Source organism: Dreissena polymorpha, chromosome 4, assembly GCF_020536995.1.
Source record: "Dreissena polymorpha isolate Duluth1 chromosome 4, UMN_Dpol_1.0, whole genome shotgun sequence".
NCBI lineage: Eukaryota > Metazoa > Mollusca > Bivalvia > Myida > Dreissenidae > Dreissena > Dreissena polymorpha.
Genome location: NC_068358.1, coordinates 36,303,244 through 36,321,046, shown reverse-complemented (window position 1 = coordinate 36,321,046; position 17,803 = coordinate 36,303,244). Strand labels below are relative to the sequence as shown.

Genomic DNA, 17,803 nt, shown 5'->3' with positions numbered 1-17,803 from the left:
CAAACTTATAATCTAAAACTAATAACTTACATTATGCTTCGAAAATCCTTGTTAAGCGGTTCAACACAAATGCACAGGTTAAACTAAATTTGTATAGCTATAACAGCCATCAAATCACCAACACTTATAACTAGTCATTTAAATAGCGATCATTACTTTTAACGTGTGACATACTTTGATATAATTTATTTGGAAGATTTTCCCCTAATTATCCCTGTAAAAACAAATCTTCTCAACACCCTTTTATTTGTTTTCTCACAGGTGGCCCCATTTATCATATCAAAGGAACCGGTAGTTACCGCAAAGTTAAGTCGCACAATTGTTTGCTTTCGGTGTGAAATATACTGGCCGTGGTCCGTTTGCGACAGGTGATCGTTATATGCGGTGCCGCGTAGTCTGGTTAAAATGAATCAGAAGAAATGAAATCGACACTAATTGGTAAAATGTGAGCTTGAAAAAGTAGACATAATGATATTGGTATGCCTCACTACTATCAATATTGCATTAAAAACGATGGTGTTTAAATCTATGTGAGATGAAAGTATGATGCTAGTATGTTATTCATGCCACTTATCACTCATGTTCATTATATGTGGAAGGATTTCACAATCTGTAACTCCTCGGATGTAAGTATAAACAACTACGAGCATTTATTCCACACTACTTATTTGTTTGACAAAACTGTTTTAAATGTTTTATCACATAGTTTCTATCAAGAAAGGTGATTGAAGTTAATATCTCATGAAATGTACAGTTTTTCTCTAATAAATGCAATGTATTTAATTTATATTTAAGTAGACCATACTGTGGGTCCAAGCTTATTGAAGTACTGAACAGATAAGACGCTATCCACATGGCTTTCACACGTAATGCTAACGTTTTCACGTACCGGTCGAGCTGTTGGCGCCACTCAACGGCGTAACAAAAGGCCCGGGTTAATAAAACCACAACTACAAATATGAGCAGCAATCTGGGCAAACCGGGCTTAAAGCATGTATGTTTTAAAGAAAAGACTTCCTTAAAGAAAAATAAAAGGCAGAAAGTGTCATCTTTAATTAAACTGTGCAGACTGCACAGACATTAAGCCCCGTTTTCCCAAAGCGCGGCTAACATGTTTGAATCGCCATTCTGTAATTTCGGCAGCACACACACCGTCTTTTTTGTCTTGAAGTAAGAAAATATGTTATTTATTTTATTTACATTAAAAATTAACCCAGTTCTTGCGCAAGGAAAAAGGGACCAGTTTTACCTATGTTTTTGTAGGACTGGTCAACATCTAGACCACTGCACTTCTATAGGTCCTCACGGCTCTTTATCGCATGCAAAGGTTGATGTTATATATATATCATTTACCTGCTTGAGCAAGCAAGAGTTTCCAGACATAGGAAATCTATTAAGAAAACAAGCTATGACAGCGTGATTGCGCACAGGTTTTTGAGTTTGTAATTTTAAAATCAAGGAAAGTCTACTAGACACATGGCGGCTGGTGCCAGCGCAGTATTGCCTTTGTGTTGACATCTGTAATGTCGCACTGACATCAGCGATGTTCAAAATAGTGGCCTTATGTGCGCATACAGGACCCAACAGTTACTCTCACATCTGCTTAGGACAGTATACCACCGAGGCAATCGCCGTTTTGTAGATCCCCACTGTCCCAATTCGTTTGCTGAGGTAAAAGGTTGCCGATTGTAACTTTTGCCTGCACGAGCGAGACAAGGCACTTTAATTAATCTATTAAGAAAACACTTTATTACCGCATATGCACAAAGGTTTTAAAATTGAACAAATTCAAAATTGAGACTTCTTGATTAAACATACTACTCGCATAGAGGCACCTGGGCTGCTGCTCTCGTTGCAGTCTGCAATCGTTTTTATGATTTTATTACAGATTTATGTTGTATATGAAATACAATGTTAATGATCTGCACACTTAGTGTCAATGTTTATAAAACAACACCAATGCACAGATGGATATAGTCTGTTAGTACTTGGTGTCAATGTTTATAAAACAACACCAACGCACAGATGGATATAGTCTGTTAGTATCGTTTCTTCTTCACGATGTCTGGTCGCCAGTTCAGTGGATGTGTCTCCTCAGTCTGCAAGACAATTGTTAATATGTTGTGAACACAAGTATGAGGAGCTGCATTTGGTAAACCAGGGCTTAATGCATTTGTGTACAGTGTCTTCTTAGATTAGCCTGTGCAGTCTGCAATTTCCACCTCGACTAGAATTTCGTTTAGAAGAGACTTTCTCTATACAAAAAGTTCCATAAAAGCCAAAATTGTTGTCCATGACAAGTCTGCGCAGACTGCACAAGCTAATCTGGGACGAAACTTAACACACATACATTAAGCTCTGTTAATCAAGAGAAGAAATGTAGAAATAAAATGTATTCCTAACTGCTTGGATATTATTCTGAATGAATAAGGAAAGGAAAATGTATCAAGTATACCATTCTATGATAGACAGATAGATAAGTCAAATGTTTCCTTACACAATTGTATTGATTTAATTATAGTGGCAAATCAAAGGATTTAATTATAGTGGCAAATCAAAGCTATGCTAGATGATTAAAAAATTCACCCAATCAAGTACTTTGATACCTTTTTAGAATAAACGACTACAACAGAATAAAGTATGATCATGGTGTTTGAATCGTAAAAAAAAAGGACATCATCCTGTGAAAAAAACTAATAAATTAAATGTCATTATTACAGATTGTTTAGAAAATAAGTGTATTGCTGACTATTTTACAGAGGGTGTACACTGTTTTGCAGCCTATCAATGCATCAATGCTACATACTGCAGTGTCATCCTCCTTGTAGATCTTGATAGTCTTGTCAGCCTCTGCAGTTATCAGCCTCGTGTTGCTGTGGTCAAAGGTCATGGCGAAGATTCCCGCCTCAGAGTCTATAGAGCCTGGCTGGACTGCAGCCTGCATACGTTGAAAGTTGTATCCGGTCTTCCAGTCCCAGAAATACATGGACCCGTTGTCAGCTGTAATTGACATTTATGCATGTGCGTAAACTGTCCTCTCAGACTAAACTTGATTTTTGCTTTGAAGAGACTTCCTTTAAACGGACATGCATTAAGCCCTGTTTTCCCAGAGTGATACTCATATATACTTATGTTCAGTTTCCTACTGTTTTTGGATATCAAAGTCACATCTAAACCAAACTGGCTGTTCTGGATATCAAAGACACAAATAAACCAAACTGGGTTGGAATGAATGACCTGTTAAACCAGTTACACATAAGGTTATTGCATCTTGTCCCTGATGAATGAGCTTTACAACAGTACAATGCCACATGTTTTGCAAAAAAGAATTCCATACGTGCCAGACATGCATAATACATTGCCAGAGGTGAATTTTACATCAGTCAAGTCATAAATTAGATTGTCAAATCTGCCATAAAGGCTTCATCAATGAAGGTCAATGTCAACATTAAGGTATTGCCTAACAAATTATTACTCACAGATGGAGACAACAGGACTAATTTTCTAATTAGAAAATTGAAAAAAGGACACAGAAGACCTCAGCCAGAAGGTGTAATGCACAGAGCACAATCCTTTCATGTTGAAAACATGCATCTTTCAATATTCAGTCAATAAATTCAAATATTAATATTGCAAAATCCAGAGTCAGGCCTCAATACAAACACAATCCCCAAAGACTCACTAAAATACTTGAGAGCTAACCCATTAAAGATAATTTTCAAAAGCACCTGAGGAACTGCTTTAATGATAAGAACAACCTCATCAGTTACAAAACAGGCACATTAAAATAAATAATTGCAATCCTTTAAAAACCACCCTGAAGGCTTCTAGAGACATGTTTCATATAGAACCCAACAGAAACACTTACTTAAAATTTGTAATGGCTATTTGTGATATTTCAATTATTATTTACACAAATAACAATCTTTTTTTAGCTCTGTAAAATGTATACCTTAAACCATTAAACTGAGCCTGGCTCTGGCTCTGGAAAAATGGGGCTTAATGCATGTGTGTTAAGCGTCGTCCCACATTAGCCTGTGCAGTATAAAGAACAACATTATCATCCTAAACTAAATTTGCGTTAAGAAAAAAACTCCTATAATAAAAACATGAGCTGTCAGAAGACAGCGCGCTCGACTATTTGAGTGCTTGATAGTATAACAAAAGCCATCATGGGGAAATTGTTCACATTCAATAAGGTCAAGGTAATATAGTCATATTCTAAGTGGAAAAGGACCATAATTGAAACATATTTAACTCTTATGTTTTAAAGAAGTTGTACCTAATAGACGATTCTGAGTTCAGGTATATTTTCCAAAATCTATTAAGAATTTGTAAAGACATAAAACAAACAAATTATATTTTAAGTTTGATAGCAATTATAGCTTGGGTTGGATGGCTGGACGGTCCTTCAAAAATAAAATAAATAAATATATATTTTGTTTTAAACCATATTTAAAAAAAATAGAGCTTTGTCACAGACGTGACGAATACCCCCACATGCCGCATTGACACATAATATTTTGCATGTTGTCTTCACAAAAAACAGCGGAAACCCTGCTCAATTTTTAATTTGCACTAAGTGATCCCTTGACCTAGTTTTTGACCCAGAAAGGCTCATGTTCTAACTTGGCTTTAAGATCATCTCCATAAAACTTCTGACCAAGTTTGGTGAAGATCAGATGTAAACTACTTGAATTAGAGAGCGGACACCATGCTGAATGTTAAACAAGAGCACCGCCTTGCGGGTGCAGACCGCTCATCTATTTTCTTTTTAAAGGTGAAGGGACTCTCATTTTCAATCACAAAGGAGGGAGGGGTGGAGTGAAGAGGGGTGTATAGTGTGGGGGTGTGGACATTTATTACATTATTTTCCAAAAATGCAAAAAAAATAAAAAATCGGGGGGGGGGGGGGGGTGGGGGTGGGGGGGATTCTTGGGTACGATGCTTGGACGGTATTTCAAACATAAAATAATAAAAATAAATATTTGTGTTTTTTAACCGTTTAAAAAATAACATAATTTTTTTGGGGGGGGGGGGGGGCAGGGGTGGGGGGGGGGGGGTATAGTGTGAGGGTGTGGTGGTCATTTGTGAGATGATTAAAAAAATAAAATAGGGGGGATTCGGGGGGGGGGAGGGCACGGCGGATGGTTTGGCTGGAGTCTATTGTGGTATGTCAGGTAAGAGTAGTTTTGTCAAAGTATCAATCAAATCTAATCATAAATAAAGAAGTTATGGCAATTTTAGCAAAATTTAATAATTTGACCTTGAGAGTCAAGGTCATTCAAAGGTCAAGGTAAAATTCAAATTGCCAGGTACAGTAACCTCATGATAGCATGAAAGTATTTGAAGTTTGAAAGCAATAGCCTTGATAGTTAAGAAGTAAAGTGGATCGAAACACAAAATTTAACCATATATTCAAAGTTACTAAGTCAAAAAAGGGCCATAATTCCATAAAAATGACAACCAGAGTTATGCAACTTGTCCTTTTACTGTACCCTTATGATAGTTTGCGAGTGTTCCAAGTATGAAAGCAATATCTATGATACTTTAGGGGTAAAGTGGACCAAAACACAAAACTTAACCAAATTTTAAATTTTCTAAGTATGAAGGGCCCATAATTCCGTCCAAATGCCAGTCAGAGTTACATAACTTTGCCTGCACAGTCCCCTTATGATATTTAATAAGTGTTGCAAGTATGAAAGCAATAGCTTTGATACGATAGGAATAAAGTGAACCTAAACACAAAACTTAACCAAATTTTCAATTTTCTAAGTATAAAAAGGGCACATAATTCTGTCAAAATGCCAGTCAGAGTTACATTACTTTGCCTGCACAGTCCCCATATGATAGTAACTAAGTGTTGCAAGTATGAAAGCAATAGCTTTGATACTTAAGGAATAAAATGGACCTAAACACAAAACTTAACCAAAATTTTCAATTTTCTAAGTATAAAAAGGGCACATAATTCTGTCAAAATGCATGCCAGAGTTATCTAACTTTGCCTGCCCAGTCCTCTCATGATAGTAAGTAAGTGTACCAAGTTTGAATGCAATAGCATTGATACTTTCTGAGAAAAGTGGACCTAAACGCAAAACTTAACCGGACGCCGACGCAGACGCCGACGCCAAGGTGATGACAATAGCTCATAATTTTTTTTCAAAAAATAGATGAGCTAAAAACGCATTAAGTGACCCCGTGACCTAGTTTTAGGCCCGGAATGGCCCATGTTCAAACTTGTCCTAGAGATCATTTAGATAAAACTTGTGACCAAGTTTGGTGAGGATTGGATGAAAACTACTTGAATTAGAGAGCCGACAATATGGTGAGGTTTAAAATGCACTAAGATACCCTGTGACCTAGATTTTGACCCGGCATGACCAGTATTCGAATTGACCTAGACATCATCTAGATACAACTTGTGACCAAGTTTGATGAAGATTGGATAAAAACCACTTTAATTAGAGAGCAAACAACATTGTGATGTTTAAAACGCACTTAGTGACCCCGTGACCTTGTTTTTGACCTGGCATGACCCATATACAAACTTGCCCTAGATATTATCAAGATACAACTTCTGACCAATTTTGGTGAAGATTGGATAAAAACTACTTGAATTAGAGAGCGGACAACATGGTCAGGTTTAAAACACACTAAGTGACCCCGTGACCTAGTTTTTGACCCGGCATGGCCCATGTTTGAACTTGACCTACACATCATCTAGTTACAACTTCTGACCAAGTGTGGTGAAGATCGGATTTAAACTACTTGAAATAGAGAGCAGACACCATGCTCAATGTGTAAAACATACTAAGTGACCCTGTGTCTTAGTTTTTGATCTGGCATGGCCCATGTTCAAACTTGGCCTTCAGATCATCTAGATCAAACTTCTGACCAAGTTTGGTGAAGATCGGATGAAAACTACTTTAATAAGAGAGAGGACACCATGCTGAATGTGAAAAAAAACGCACTAAGTGACCCCGTGACCTAGTTTTTGATCCGTAAAGGCCCATGTTCGAACTTGGCCTTAAGATCATCTAGATACAACTTCTGACCAAGTTTGGTGAAGATCGGATGAAAACTACTTGAATAAGAGAGCTGACAACATGCTGAATGTTTAAAACGCACTAAGTGACTCCGTGACCTAGTTTTTGACCCGGCAAGGCCCATGTTCAAACTTGGCCTAGACATCATGTAGATACAACTTCTGACCAAGTTTGGTGAAGATCGGATGAAAAGTACTTGAATTAGAGAGCGGACACTTTGTTTGTGGGGATATAAAAAGATAATGTCTTTTTGGTTGGGGGGAGGTGGGGGTGGGGGGTGGAGAAAGGAGTATAATGTGGGGGTGTGGTCATTTATTAGATGATCTTTCAAAAATAAGAAAAAAAAGGAAAAAAAAAATTTCATGGAGGGGGGGGGGGTCTGGGGTGTCTGGGGTGGGGGATGGTTTGGGTGAAGTCCATTGTGGTATGTCAGGTAAGTGTTATTTTGTCAAAGTATGAATCAAATCTGATCATAAGTAAAGAAGTTATGGCAATTTAAGCAAAATTTATTAATTTATTAATTTTATCTCAGGAGTCAAGGTCATTCAATGGTCAAGGTCAAATTCAACTTGCCAGGTACAGTACCCTCATGATGGTAAGAAAGTATTTGAAGTTTGAAAGCTATCGCCTTGATACTTTAGAAGTCCATGTAAACAGAAAATGTAACAAAATATTCAAAGTTACTAAGCCAAAAAAGGGCCATAATTCCGACAAAATGCCAACCAGAGGTATGCAACTTGCCCTGTACAGTCACCTTAAGATAGTTAGCGAGTTTTCAAAGTCTGAAAGCAATAGCTATGATACTTAAGGAGTAAAATGGACCAAAACACAAAACTTAACGAAATGTTCAATTTTCTAAGTATAACAAGGGACAAAATTGTCACAAAATCAGGTTTTCATTGTGAAAAAAAAAATCTGATAAAGGGAGACAACTCAAACTGAACTTTTGAAATGAACAAACAAAATTAACCCCCTTTGTAAGTTTGTTTTAAAAAAAATCTATTTTTAGTCGTGGCGACCTTGACATTGGAGATATTGACGTGATTCTTTCGTGCGACACACCGTCCCATGATGGTGAACAAATGTGCCAAATGATTTTAAAATCTCATAATGAATGACATAGTTATAGCCCAGACAAGCTCATTTATGGCTATTTTTTACCTTTGAACTCAAAGTGTGACCTTGACTTTGGAGATATTGACGTAATTTTTTCGCGCGACACACCGTCTATGGTTAACAAATGTGCCAAATGATTTTAAAATCTCACAATGAACGACAAAGTTATGGCCCGGACAAGCTTGTTCCGCCCGCCCGCCAGCCCGCCAGCCAGCCAGCCAGCCAGCCAGCCAGCCAGCCAGCCAGCCCGCCCGCCCGCCCGCATTCGCCAATCTAATAACCAGTTTTTTCCTTCGGTAAACCTGGTTAAAAACCTGTTTAAAAAGGGAACATAATTCTTACAAAATGCTTGATACAGTTGTCTGCTGTTGTTTATAGATTGGGGTCATGCTGGTAAAGTATGCGAAATATTAAAGCAATATTACAATTTACAAGGTACATAGAAAATATTTGAGGTGGTTTGCAAACTTTAACATGGATTTATTAATAATATGCATAAGTGAAAAGGGAGCCATAATTCTTACAAAACGCTTGATACAGTTGTCTGCTCTTGTTTATAGATTGGGGTCATGTTGGTAAAGAAGTATGCAAAATATTAAAGCAATATGTAAAGGGATATAGAAAATATTTTAGGTGGTACTCAAACTTAAACATTCAAACGCTCGCGCACACAGGAACGTCGATGCCGGGGTGAGTAGGATAGCTCCACTATATATATTTCATATATAATAGTATAGGTAAAAATTGTATTATAGCTGAAAGTGTAGTCCCTGATAAGCCTGCGCAGACTGACAGGCCTATATATAAAGGCCTATATATAACGACACGCAATAAGCCCAGATTTCCCACAGCAAGACTCAAATAGTTTCAAATTTAAGTCACAAAGAAACACAATCATGGGAGTTGCTAGTATACAATTGTTGGGTTACCTGCTGAGACCAGGACATTGTCAGAGTTGAGGGCGAGGCTGTTGATGATTGCGTTGTGGCCAGACAGGTTCTGGAGGAAATTGCCATCCGGGAACTTCCACTGCTTGATGTTGTCTGGCGAGCCCGAGGCAAAAGTGTATCTGTCGGGAAAACACGTGCATATGCATCAAAGTTTTATGATGAAATCCTAAGGCAGGTCTTGTTAGTGTTCTGCCGTATGGTGTATGCGGATTTCATAATGCAATCAGTGGAGTGGGCAACTAATGCTTGAAGCAAACTATAGAATGTTCAAGTAGTAAAATCTTCAAGGAATGTTTCCATGACCAATTAATCACTTGGGAGAGCAAAACATTTAGATCAACATGACAAGGAATAAAACTGAGCACTCAACATGGAAAAGTGCATCAATTAAGTATTCTACTGGTAAATTTTTGTTACAAAACAAACAGTGGACAGTCTTCAAACTGTTCCAAGAAAAGAAGCCATACACATTTGTTGAACAGAACATTGCACGTTTTAAAAGAAAATTGATTTTTTTTTGTTTGATTGGAAATCATTTATATTAAAAAATCATAAATCAAAAACATCAGTTTATAACTAACTTCCAATATAGAGAATAAATAACAAGAGCTGTCAGAGGACAGCGCGCTCCACTATTCGAGTGCTTGACAGTATAACGTAAGCCATCATGGGGAAATTATTCATATTCAATAATTTATTAGACGATCTTTCCAAAAAAAAGGAAAACAAATATTTATTTTCTTTTGGGGGGGGGGGGGGGGGATGAGAGGGGGGTTTAATGTGGGGTGTGGTAATTTATTAGATGATGTTTCAAAAAAAATTTTTTTTAGGAGGGTTGGGGGGGATGAGAGGGGGGTATAATATGGGGTGTGGTAATTTATAAGATGAAGTTTAAAAAAATAAATAATTTGGGGGGGCAGGTTGGGGGGGGGGGGGGGGGGAAGGGATTCTGGGTAGGGGTGTGGGGTATTGTTTGGGTGGAATCCATTGTGGTATTCAGGTAAGTGTTGTTTTGTCAAAGTAATAATAAAATGTGATCACAAATAAAGAAGTTATGGCAATTTAAGCAAAATGTTAAATTATATAAGTGTAAAAGGGGCCATAAGTATGTCAAAATGCTTGATACAGTGGTACATGTATGCTCTTGTTTATAAGTTGGGGTAATGTTGGTAAACAAGTATGCAAAATATAAAAGAAATATGTCAAAGGATATAGGAAATATAATTTGGGGTAGTATGCAAACTTTAACATTGATTTATCAATAATATGCATATTCTAAGTATAAAAGGGGCAATAATTCTGTCAAAATGCTTGATACAGTTGTATGCTCTTGTTTATAGGTTGGGGTTATTATGGTTAACAAGTATGCAAAATATGAAAGCAATATGTCAAGGGACATTGAAAATAGTTGGGGTAGTACGCAAACTTTAACATTTGCTGCATATTGTAAGTGGAAAAGGGGCCATAATTATGACAAAAATGCTTGATAGAGTTGTCTGCTCTTGTTTATAGGTTGGGGTGATGTTGGTAAACAAGTATGCAAAATATGAAAGCAATATGTCAAGGCACAATGAAAATATTTGGGGTAGTACGAAAACTTTAACATTTGCACGCTAACGCTAACGCCGAGGTGAGTAGGATAGATCCACTATATATTTTATATATAATAGTCGAGCTAAAAATAGATGTTCCTTTATTTTTTCAAATGAACAATTATTTCATTATTGTTATTAAATAGTAACAGAAGTTATCTTTTTGTAATAGCTTTGTCTGTGTTTCTATTTGATAAAGACAGACATTTTTTTGTTCCAACATAGCAATATGAGAATTCAATGTATTTAAGACTTGCTTTAGGAAACCAGGCTTAATGCATGTGTTGTCCCAGGTTAGCCTGCACAAACTGCTTGAGCTCATCCGGGACTACACTTTTTGCATATGAATTAAGCCTGATTTTCTGAGTGCAGGGGTCATTTCTACAAAAATGTATTATTTGACAACTTTTTTGAGTATGGACCCACAAACATGACCTACTGTGTTGGGTGGATACACAGGGCCCTCACACTCTTCTTATGATTGGTGAGTGTCACTCGAGACTTGCCTGCTGCCAGGTCCCACAGCCGAACTGTGCAGTCATGGCTGCCAGTGAGAATCTGCAAATACAGGGGAGGTAATTTGCAAATATCGGGAAGGTAATCTGAAAATATAGGGGAGGTAATCTACAAATAGAGGGGAGGTAATCTGCCAGCATTGTCTGCACATATGGGGGATGTTATCCGTCAGTTTAGAGGGAGATAATCTGCAAATAGAGGGAAGGTAATCTTAATAATATAATACAAATCTACTAAGGTTACTATATTATTTATACAAATGGAATTTAAAAAGGCACCTATAAATAACAACAAACAATTACTGAATTTCTGATCAAAGTTCATTCATTTTTGCGTTGAATAAGACCAATTTGTGAAAATCGCTGCACAATTGATGAAGTTATGGATATTCAAAGCGATGCACCCCGTTTTCGGATCATTTTGAGTTGAATACCTTGAAAATGAAAGTAGAAATAATACCCCAAAGATTGATAACTGCTGGAAAGCATGCCTTCCTTTCTTCATAGGACGGCATATTAACTATCCGATACATTTTTGTACCAAAAATAAAGTCTAAAAAAAACGCCAGTTGTTCGTAAGAATTACGTTTAGTGACACAAGTTCTTTTAATGGGAATTACATTATCAAATTTGTATTTGCGTTTTTGTACACTTTATTTTGAATTTAATTACTTTTTTTGTCAATTTAATTGCGTATTAACGCAAATACGCTTGTTATCTATAGCCCTGATGTGTAGTTTGTATTTTATTTCTAAACTGCCCAAAGAACATCATCCTCACTTAGTTCACTAAAACAAGCCCAAGCTAGGTCTTAAAGAAAACTTGCTATGTCTATAGCTTCATCTAGATTGGTCTATACAAACTAAAGCTATGGACTGGAAACCACATTTTGAATGTCACACATTACCCCACCAGCCCTCCCCCCATTCCCTAATCAAAGAACCAGGATTTTTTAATGTATTACTTACAGGAAGAAATTAGAAACATTTGTGTGAAAATTTATACTATTTTGAGACAACCTTATTCAAACAAAATACTAGCATATATTTAACCCATAAAAGTTTCCATTCATACCTGTGGTTCTGCGGCCTGACATTTCACCTCGGCAACTGTGTTTGTGTGCCCTGTCAATGTGTGAACACAGGCCTTTGTACGCATGTCCCAGATCTGAATTCAAAAGTAAACAAGAAATGAGTTTGTCAGAAACACTATGTCCCTACTGCGTCGCTTTGATTTTTTTAAATCATTTGGCAGGTTCAGATAATTATCTCCCTTTAAAGATTATTACTTCCCTTGGATTTGTTTTTTTTTACCTTTGACCTTGAAGGATGACCATGACCTTTTACCACTCAAAACGTGCAGCTCCATGAGATACACATGCATGCCAAATATTAAGTTGCTATCTTAAATATTGCAAAAGTAATGGCAAAATGTTAAAGTTGGGGCAAACAAACAAACAAACCAACGGATAGGGCAAATAAATATGTCCCCCACTATAGTTGTGGGGTACATAAAAAATACAAAATAAAGATTCACTAATTCATTCTCTCCATAAATTAGTCTGTCTGCCCTGGAACAGCCAGTGACACTGCATGAATTCCAGGAAAAAGTGTAAGAATACTAGTCCGCATGGCCAGCTATTTGAGCTGTGAAATATCCGGGAAAACAGGGCTTAATGCATGTGTGTAGAGTATTGTCGAAGATAAGTATCTGCAAATCACACAGGCTAATCAGGGACAACACTTTTTGCTTTAATGGATTTTTTAAATTAAGGAAGTCTCTACTAAACAAACATTCAATCTAGGTGAACAGTGAAGTTGATAATTAGCCTTAGCGGACTGCATAATTAATTATGGTAATATGGGACATCACTTAATGCACATGCAATGTGCATAGTTTTCTCCGAGTGGGGCTCAAATATATGAGCCTCGTTCTGAGAAATCTGGGCTTAATGCATGTGCGTAAAGTGTCGTCCCAGATTAGCCTGTGCAGTCTGCACAGGCTAATCCAGGACAACACTTTCTGCTTTTATGGTATTTTTAGTTTCAAGGAAGTCCCTCTTTACCGAAAATCGAGTTAATGCGGAAAGTGTCTTCCCTGATAAGCCTTTGCAAACTGCACAGGCTAATCTGGAATGACACTATGCACATACATTAAGCCCAGTTTTCTCAGAACAAGGCTCATTTAAGTACCAATTTGCCGTTGACTAGCCAGTAAGTATGAATTAAGGCTAGTAATATACAAGTATTTCAGATTACCATATGTTTTCACATTGAGATACATTAAAGGACTGTAAGAACCTACCCTACATGTGCCATCTCTACCACATGAGGCGATGATGTCAATGGTGGGGTGGATGTCTATGGAGTAGACGGCACTCAGATGACCATGGTAGTTTCGGATCACCTGGAAAATATAGTGAAGTTTTTAATCAATAATTTATCGATTAGTTTATACTTGTTTTTAATCCAAACATTATATCCAAGCATAATCCAATGCATATTTAAATTATAGTCAAAAAGCCTTGTTTTTAAACAAATCTGAGGTAATTTGAAAAGCTCAAGCATAACTAAGAATAAGTACAGGAAACAATTCAAAGCAAGCAAATATCTGGCACTCTAACTTATCTATCAATATCTGTCTTAATTCTTAAAAACATTAAATATCACTGAATAACTTAAAAGCCAAAATACGAAACATCATGTTTGCAGTAATAAAAATGTTAAGTCTTTCTCATAAAGTGTTAATGTGTTATTAAAGGAAAAGGATGAGCTTTACTTCTTTTAACCTCAATCTAGAGCTGCATTTTGGGAAAACTGGACTAAATGCATGCACAAAAAAAAATTCAATAACTGTCGAAAGTGTTGTCCCTGATTAGCCTATGGACTACACAAGCTGAACAGGGACAACACTTTATGCACAGGCATTAAGCACAGTTTTCCCAAAAAGAGCCTCACTAAATGTACCTTGTTTTGTTCAATGTCCCAGCACATTATCTCACTAGATGTACCTTGTTTTGTTCAATGTCCCAGCACATTATCTCACTAGATGTACCTTGTTTTGTTCAATGTCCCAGCACATTATCTCACTAGATGTACCTTGTTTTGTTCAAGGTCCCAGCACATTATCTCACTAGATGTACCTTGTTTTGTTCAATGTCCCAGCACATTATCTCACTAGATGTACCTTGTTTTGTTCAAGGTCCCAGCACATTACCTCACTAGATATACCTTGTGATGTTCAAGGTCCCAGCACATTACCTCACTAGATGTACCTTGTTTTGTTCAAGGTCCCAGCACATTACCTCACTAGATATACCTTGTTTTGTTCAAGGTCCCAGCACATTACCTCACTAGATATACATTGTTATGTTCAAGGTCCCAGCACATGTCCTCACTAGATATACCTTGTTTTGTTCAAGGTCCCAGCACATTACCTCACTAGATATACCTTGTTTTGTTCAAGGTCCCAGCACATTACCTCACTAGATATACCTTGTTTTGATCAAGGTCCCAACCTCACTAGATATACCTTGTTTTGTTCAAGGTCCCAGCACATGACCTTCTTGTCCTCTCCACAAGAGAACAGATATGGCTGGCGTGGACTCACACACACACCCCTTACTGCGCTGATGTGACCTGTGAGGGAAAGCTTCAGGGTGCCTGACGCCAGGTCCCAGATCTACAACACAATGCATAGCTTTGACAAAATATTATTTTTGCCTCGCTTTGGAAAAAATGGGGTTTAATTCATGTGTGTAAAGTGTTGTCCTAGATTAGTCTGAGCTGTCTGCACAGGAAAATCAGGAAGACACTTTCCAAATTTAGGGAAGTAATTGTTTAAAGGAGATCTAATCTAAATGAATATCCAATTTAAAAGCAGAGTGTTGTACCTGATTTGCCTTTGCGAACTGCACAGGTTAATCCAGTAACAACACTTTATGCATATGCAATACTTTTTCCCAGAAAAAGGGTCAAACTACTTACTTGAGCCTAGTTCCCGACACTAAGTAGACAGTTGAGTAAATAACAAAAGCTGAGTTTCTCAAAACTACATCTGCTAGTTTGTTAACAGCTGATAACTGAGGGATATATATATATATATTTTGATCAATATCAACGGTAAAAATTTAAACTTTGTCATTGGAAAGAAATAGGTGTCCTCTTATAGTTTGACAATGTATGATGTGCATCGATCTGGTTGAGGTTTTTAATATCTAAAGTTTTGAATATCTCAGAAATGATATCAGAAAAATCATGATTAATATACTTACTAAAATTATTTTAACTTACCTATTACTTAAAAATGGTTCACAGTGTTTAAATGTTATTTTATTTAATATAACTTAATCAAACAAGAAACTGTCGGAGAAGGGTGATGCTCCCAAAAGTTTTTTTTGTCACAATATTGCACTATATATTCAGATAAAAGGAAACGTCTTGAGGGCACAGTAGTTGGGGGGACAATCGTTTTTTTATAGAAAATTTCAAAGGGCCATAACTCTGTGAAAAATCATCCGACCAGAACACGCTGATAATATGCACATCTCCTCTTGGTAGTGAAGCTTCCCATAAAGTTTCATTGAATTCCGGTCATTTAAGTTGCTGAGAAATAGCCCGGACAAAAATTGTGCACTGACGGACACACGCACGGACAGACGAAGCGGAGACTATATGCTCCCCCCAAAAAAATTTTCGGGGGAGCATAATAAAACTTTAAACAATATTATACTTATTAATATTATCATTATTGTTATTATATCAGTATAATACTGTATCAGAACTATTTATTTATTATTATAATTCTTATTAATATTATCACTATTATGCAGGCTGTCAAGTGACCTTTTTTCAAAAAGTAGGAAAAAATAGGAACTACTTTTGCAAGAAAAGTAGGAAAAAGTAGGAACTTTTCCCTCAAAAGTAGGAATACATAAAACTTATTTTTTAGACACAGGTCCAGGAAACATAGCTTGAAACAGAGCAGGAGTGCCATCACATGTTCTGTATGGATACCCACTTGAAGCTACCTTAAGGGCCCAGAAGATTTCAGCCTTTTGTACCTGTTCCTTGTGTGATGGATGTACTTGCATACAGATAGATTTATCCCCACAACCCTGAGAGCTGCTTGGCTTTTGGGCACTTCCAAACAAACGCTTTTGTGAATTATCATGCATGTTTTTCATGTTTTCCTTGTGTTTTTATCCATCTGCATGACTTATAAGTTGATTAGCACCAGAATTACTACAAGAAGGACTTCATTCAGACAGTACAATATCTTGCAAACTCATTGCCGGTATCTCTCTTGCACCATGATCCCAGTGTTTTTCCACTGTTGTCAAACTTCTCCATCCATGAAGGGTTAAACTTTGTTTTCCCACTAGGAATTTTAGCACTTATAGTGTATCTATGATAATTAAGTTTCAAGCAAAGCTACCCTGATAAAGAAGTATACATGTAATTAGATGCTGTTCATTTTGGTGTATTATCAAATAAGTGGTTAGAGGTCTTCTGTGTATCGATATAAAAATGGTAATTATATTGTGCATGTTATATCCTTAAGCAGAAGACCAAATTTATTTAGTGATACACCAACTTGTTGTACAAGATTAATACTAGTATATAAAGCAGTGTAAATGCTCTGCTACAACTACATTGTGAAACCTTTAAATTGACAATAGGGTGCAGTTATAATGACTTAAGTTACATTCAAAATGACTGGTCATTGCAGAGCAGATTATGCAACTGGAGATAGGACCTTATCACCTGACATCTTTTATGACAGCATTGATTGGGCAATGAAACAGTTGCACTACATTGTTTATTCCAGTTTCAAATAATGGCTTTTACATTATTGATGACTTTGCGGGAGTGTAATAATGCCGTTTAATAATTTTAATACCTCGCTTTAACACCTTGAAGTTACCTCACTAGCTATGACATCATTAGACAAGAATTGTGTTTGTCCGAAACACAATGCCCACTATTGCGCAGCTTTGAAATAAAATTTCAATATATCATTTGGCAGGTTTAGAAATTATCTCCCTTTTAAAGCTTATTTCTTCCCTTGGATTGTATTTTTTAACTTTTGACCTTGAAAGATGACCTTCACCTTTCACCACTCAAAATGTGCAGCTTCATGAGATACACATGCATGCCAAATATCAAGTTGCTATCTTCAATATTGCAAAAGTTATGGCCCATATTAAAGTTTTCGGACGGACACACACACACAGACAGACAGACAAACGGACTGACAGTACAACTGCAATATGCCACCCTACCGGGAGCATAAAAATGTATCAGGGCATTTAGGCTCTGTGCATTTATCTTTAATTACTAAACATGATGTTCCTATGATATCAATAGAACATCATATCCGTTGTCATGTAATACAGAATTTATTACATTATATTTGTAAATGATGAAAACTCGGCAAAGCATCAGTTTTATCTTTTTTCCAATAACTTGTGTAATAAATTCCATATTACATAACCACTCATATACAATACATGTATCTCTATATCTCTACATTCCAAACAGCAATATCATGTAAACATGCATAAGGTTTGGTCAAATTGTTGT

At 36.7% G+C, this 17,803-nt stretch overlaps 1 protein-coding gene across 1 annotated transcript in view; it reads right to left on the bottom strand.

The window, feature by feature from the left end:
• Positions 1-1,732: 1,732 nt before the first annotated feature.
• Positions 1,733-17,803, bottom strand: part of LOC127878897 (pleiotropic regulator 1-like) — a 31,675-nt gene continuing 15,604 nt past the window's right edge. The window contains exons 8-14 of the mRNA XM_052425429.1: positions 14,751-14,900; positions 13,524-13,625; positions 12,294-12,386; positions 11,144-11,262; positions 9,092-9,231; positions 2,807-3,000; positions 1,733-2,099 (exon numbers count right to left, since the gene is read on the bottom strand). Coding sequence (XP_052281389.1) covers positions 2,040-2,099; positions 2,807-3,000; positions 9,092-9,231; positions 11,144-11,262; positions 12,294-12,386; positions 13,524-13,625; positions 14,751-14,900 — 858 coding nt within the window. The 3' untranslated portion in view covers positions 1,733-2,039. The remainder of the gene's footprint in view (positions 2,100-2,806; positions 3,001-9,091; positions 9,232-11,143; positions 11,263-12,293; positions 12,387-13,523; positions 13,626-14,750; positions 14,901-17,803) is intronic.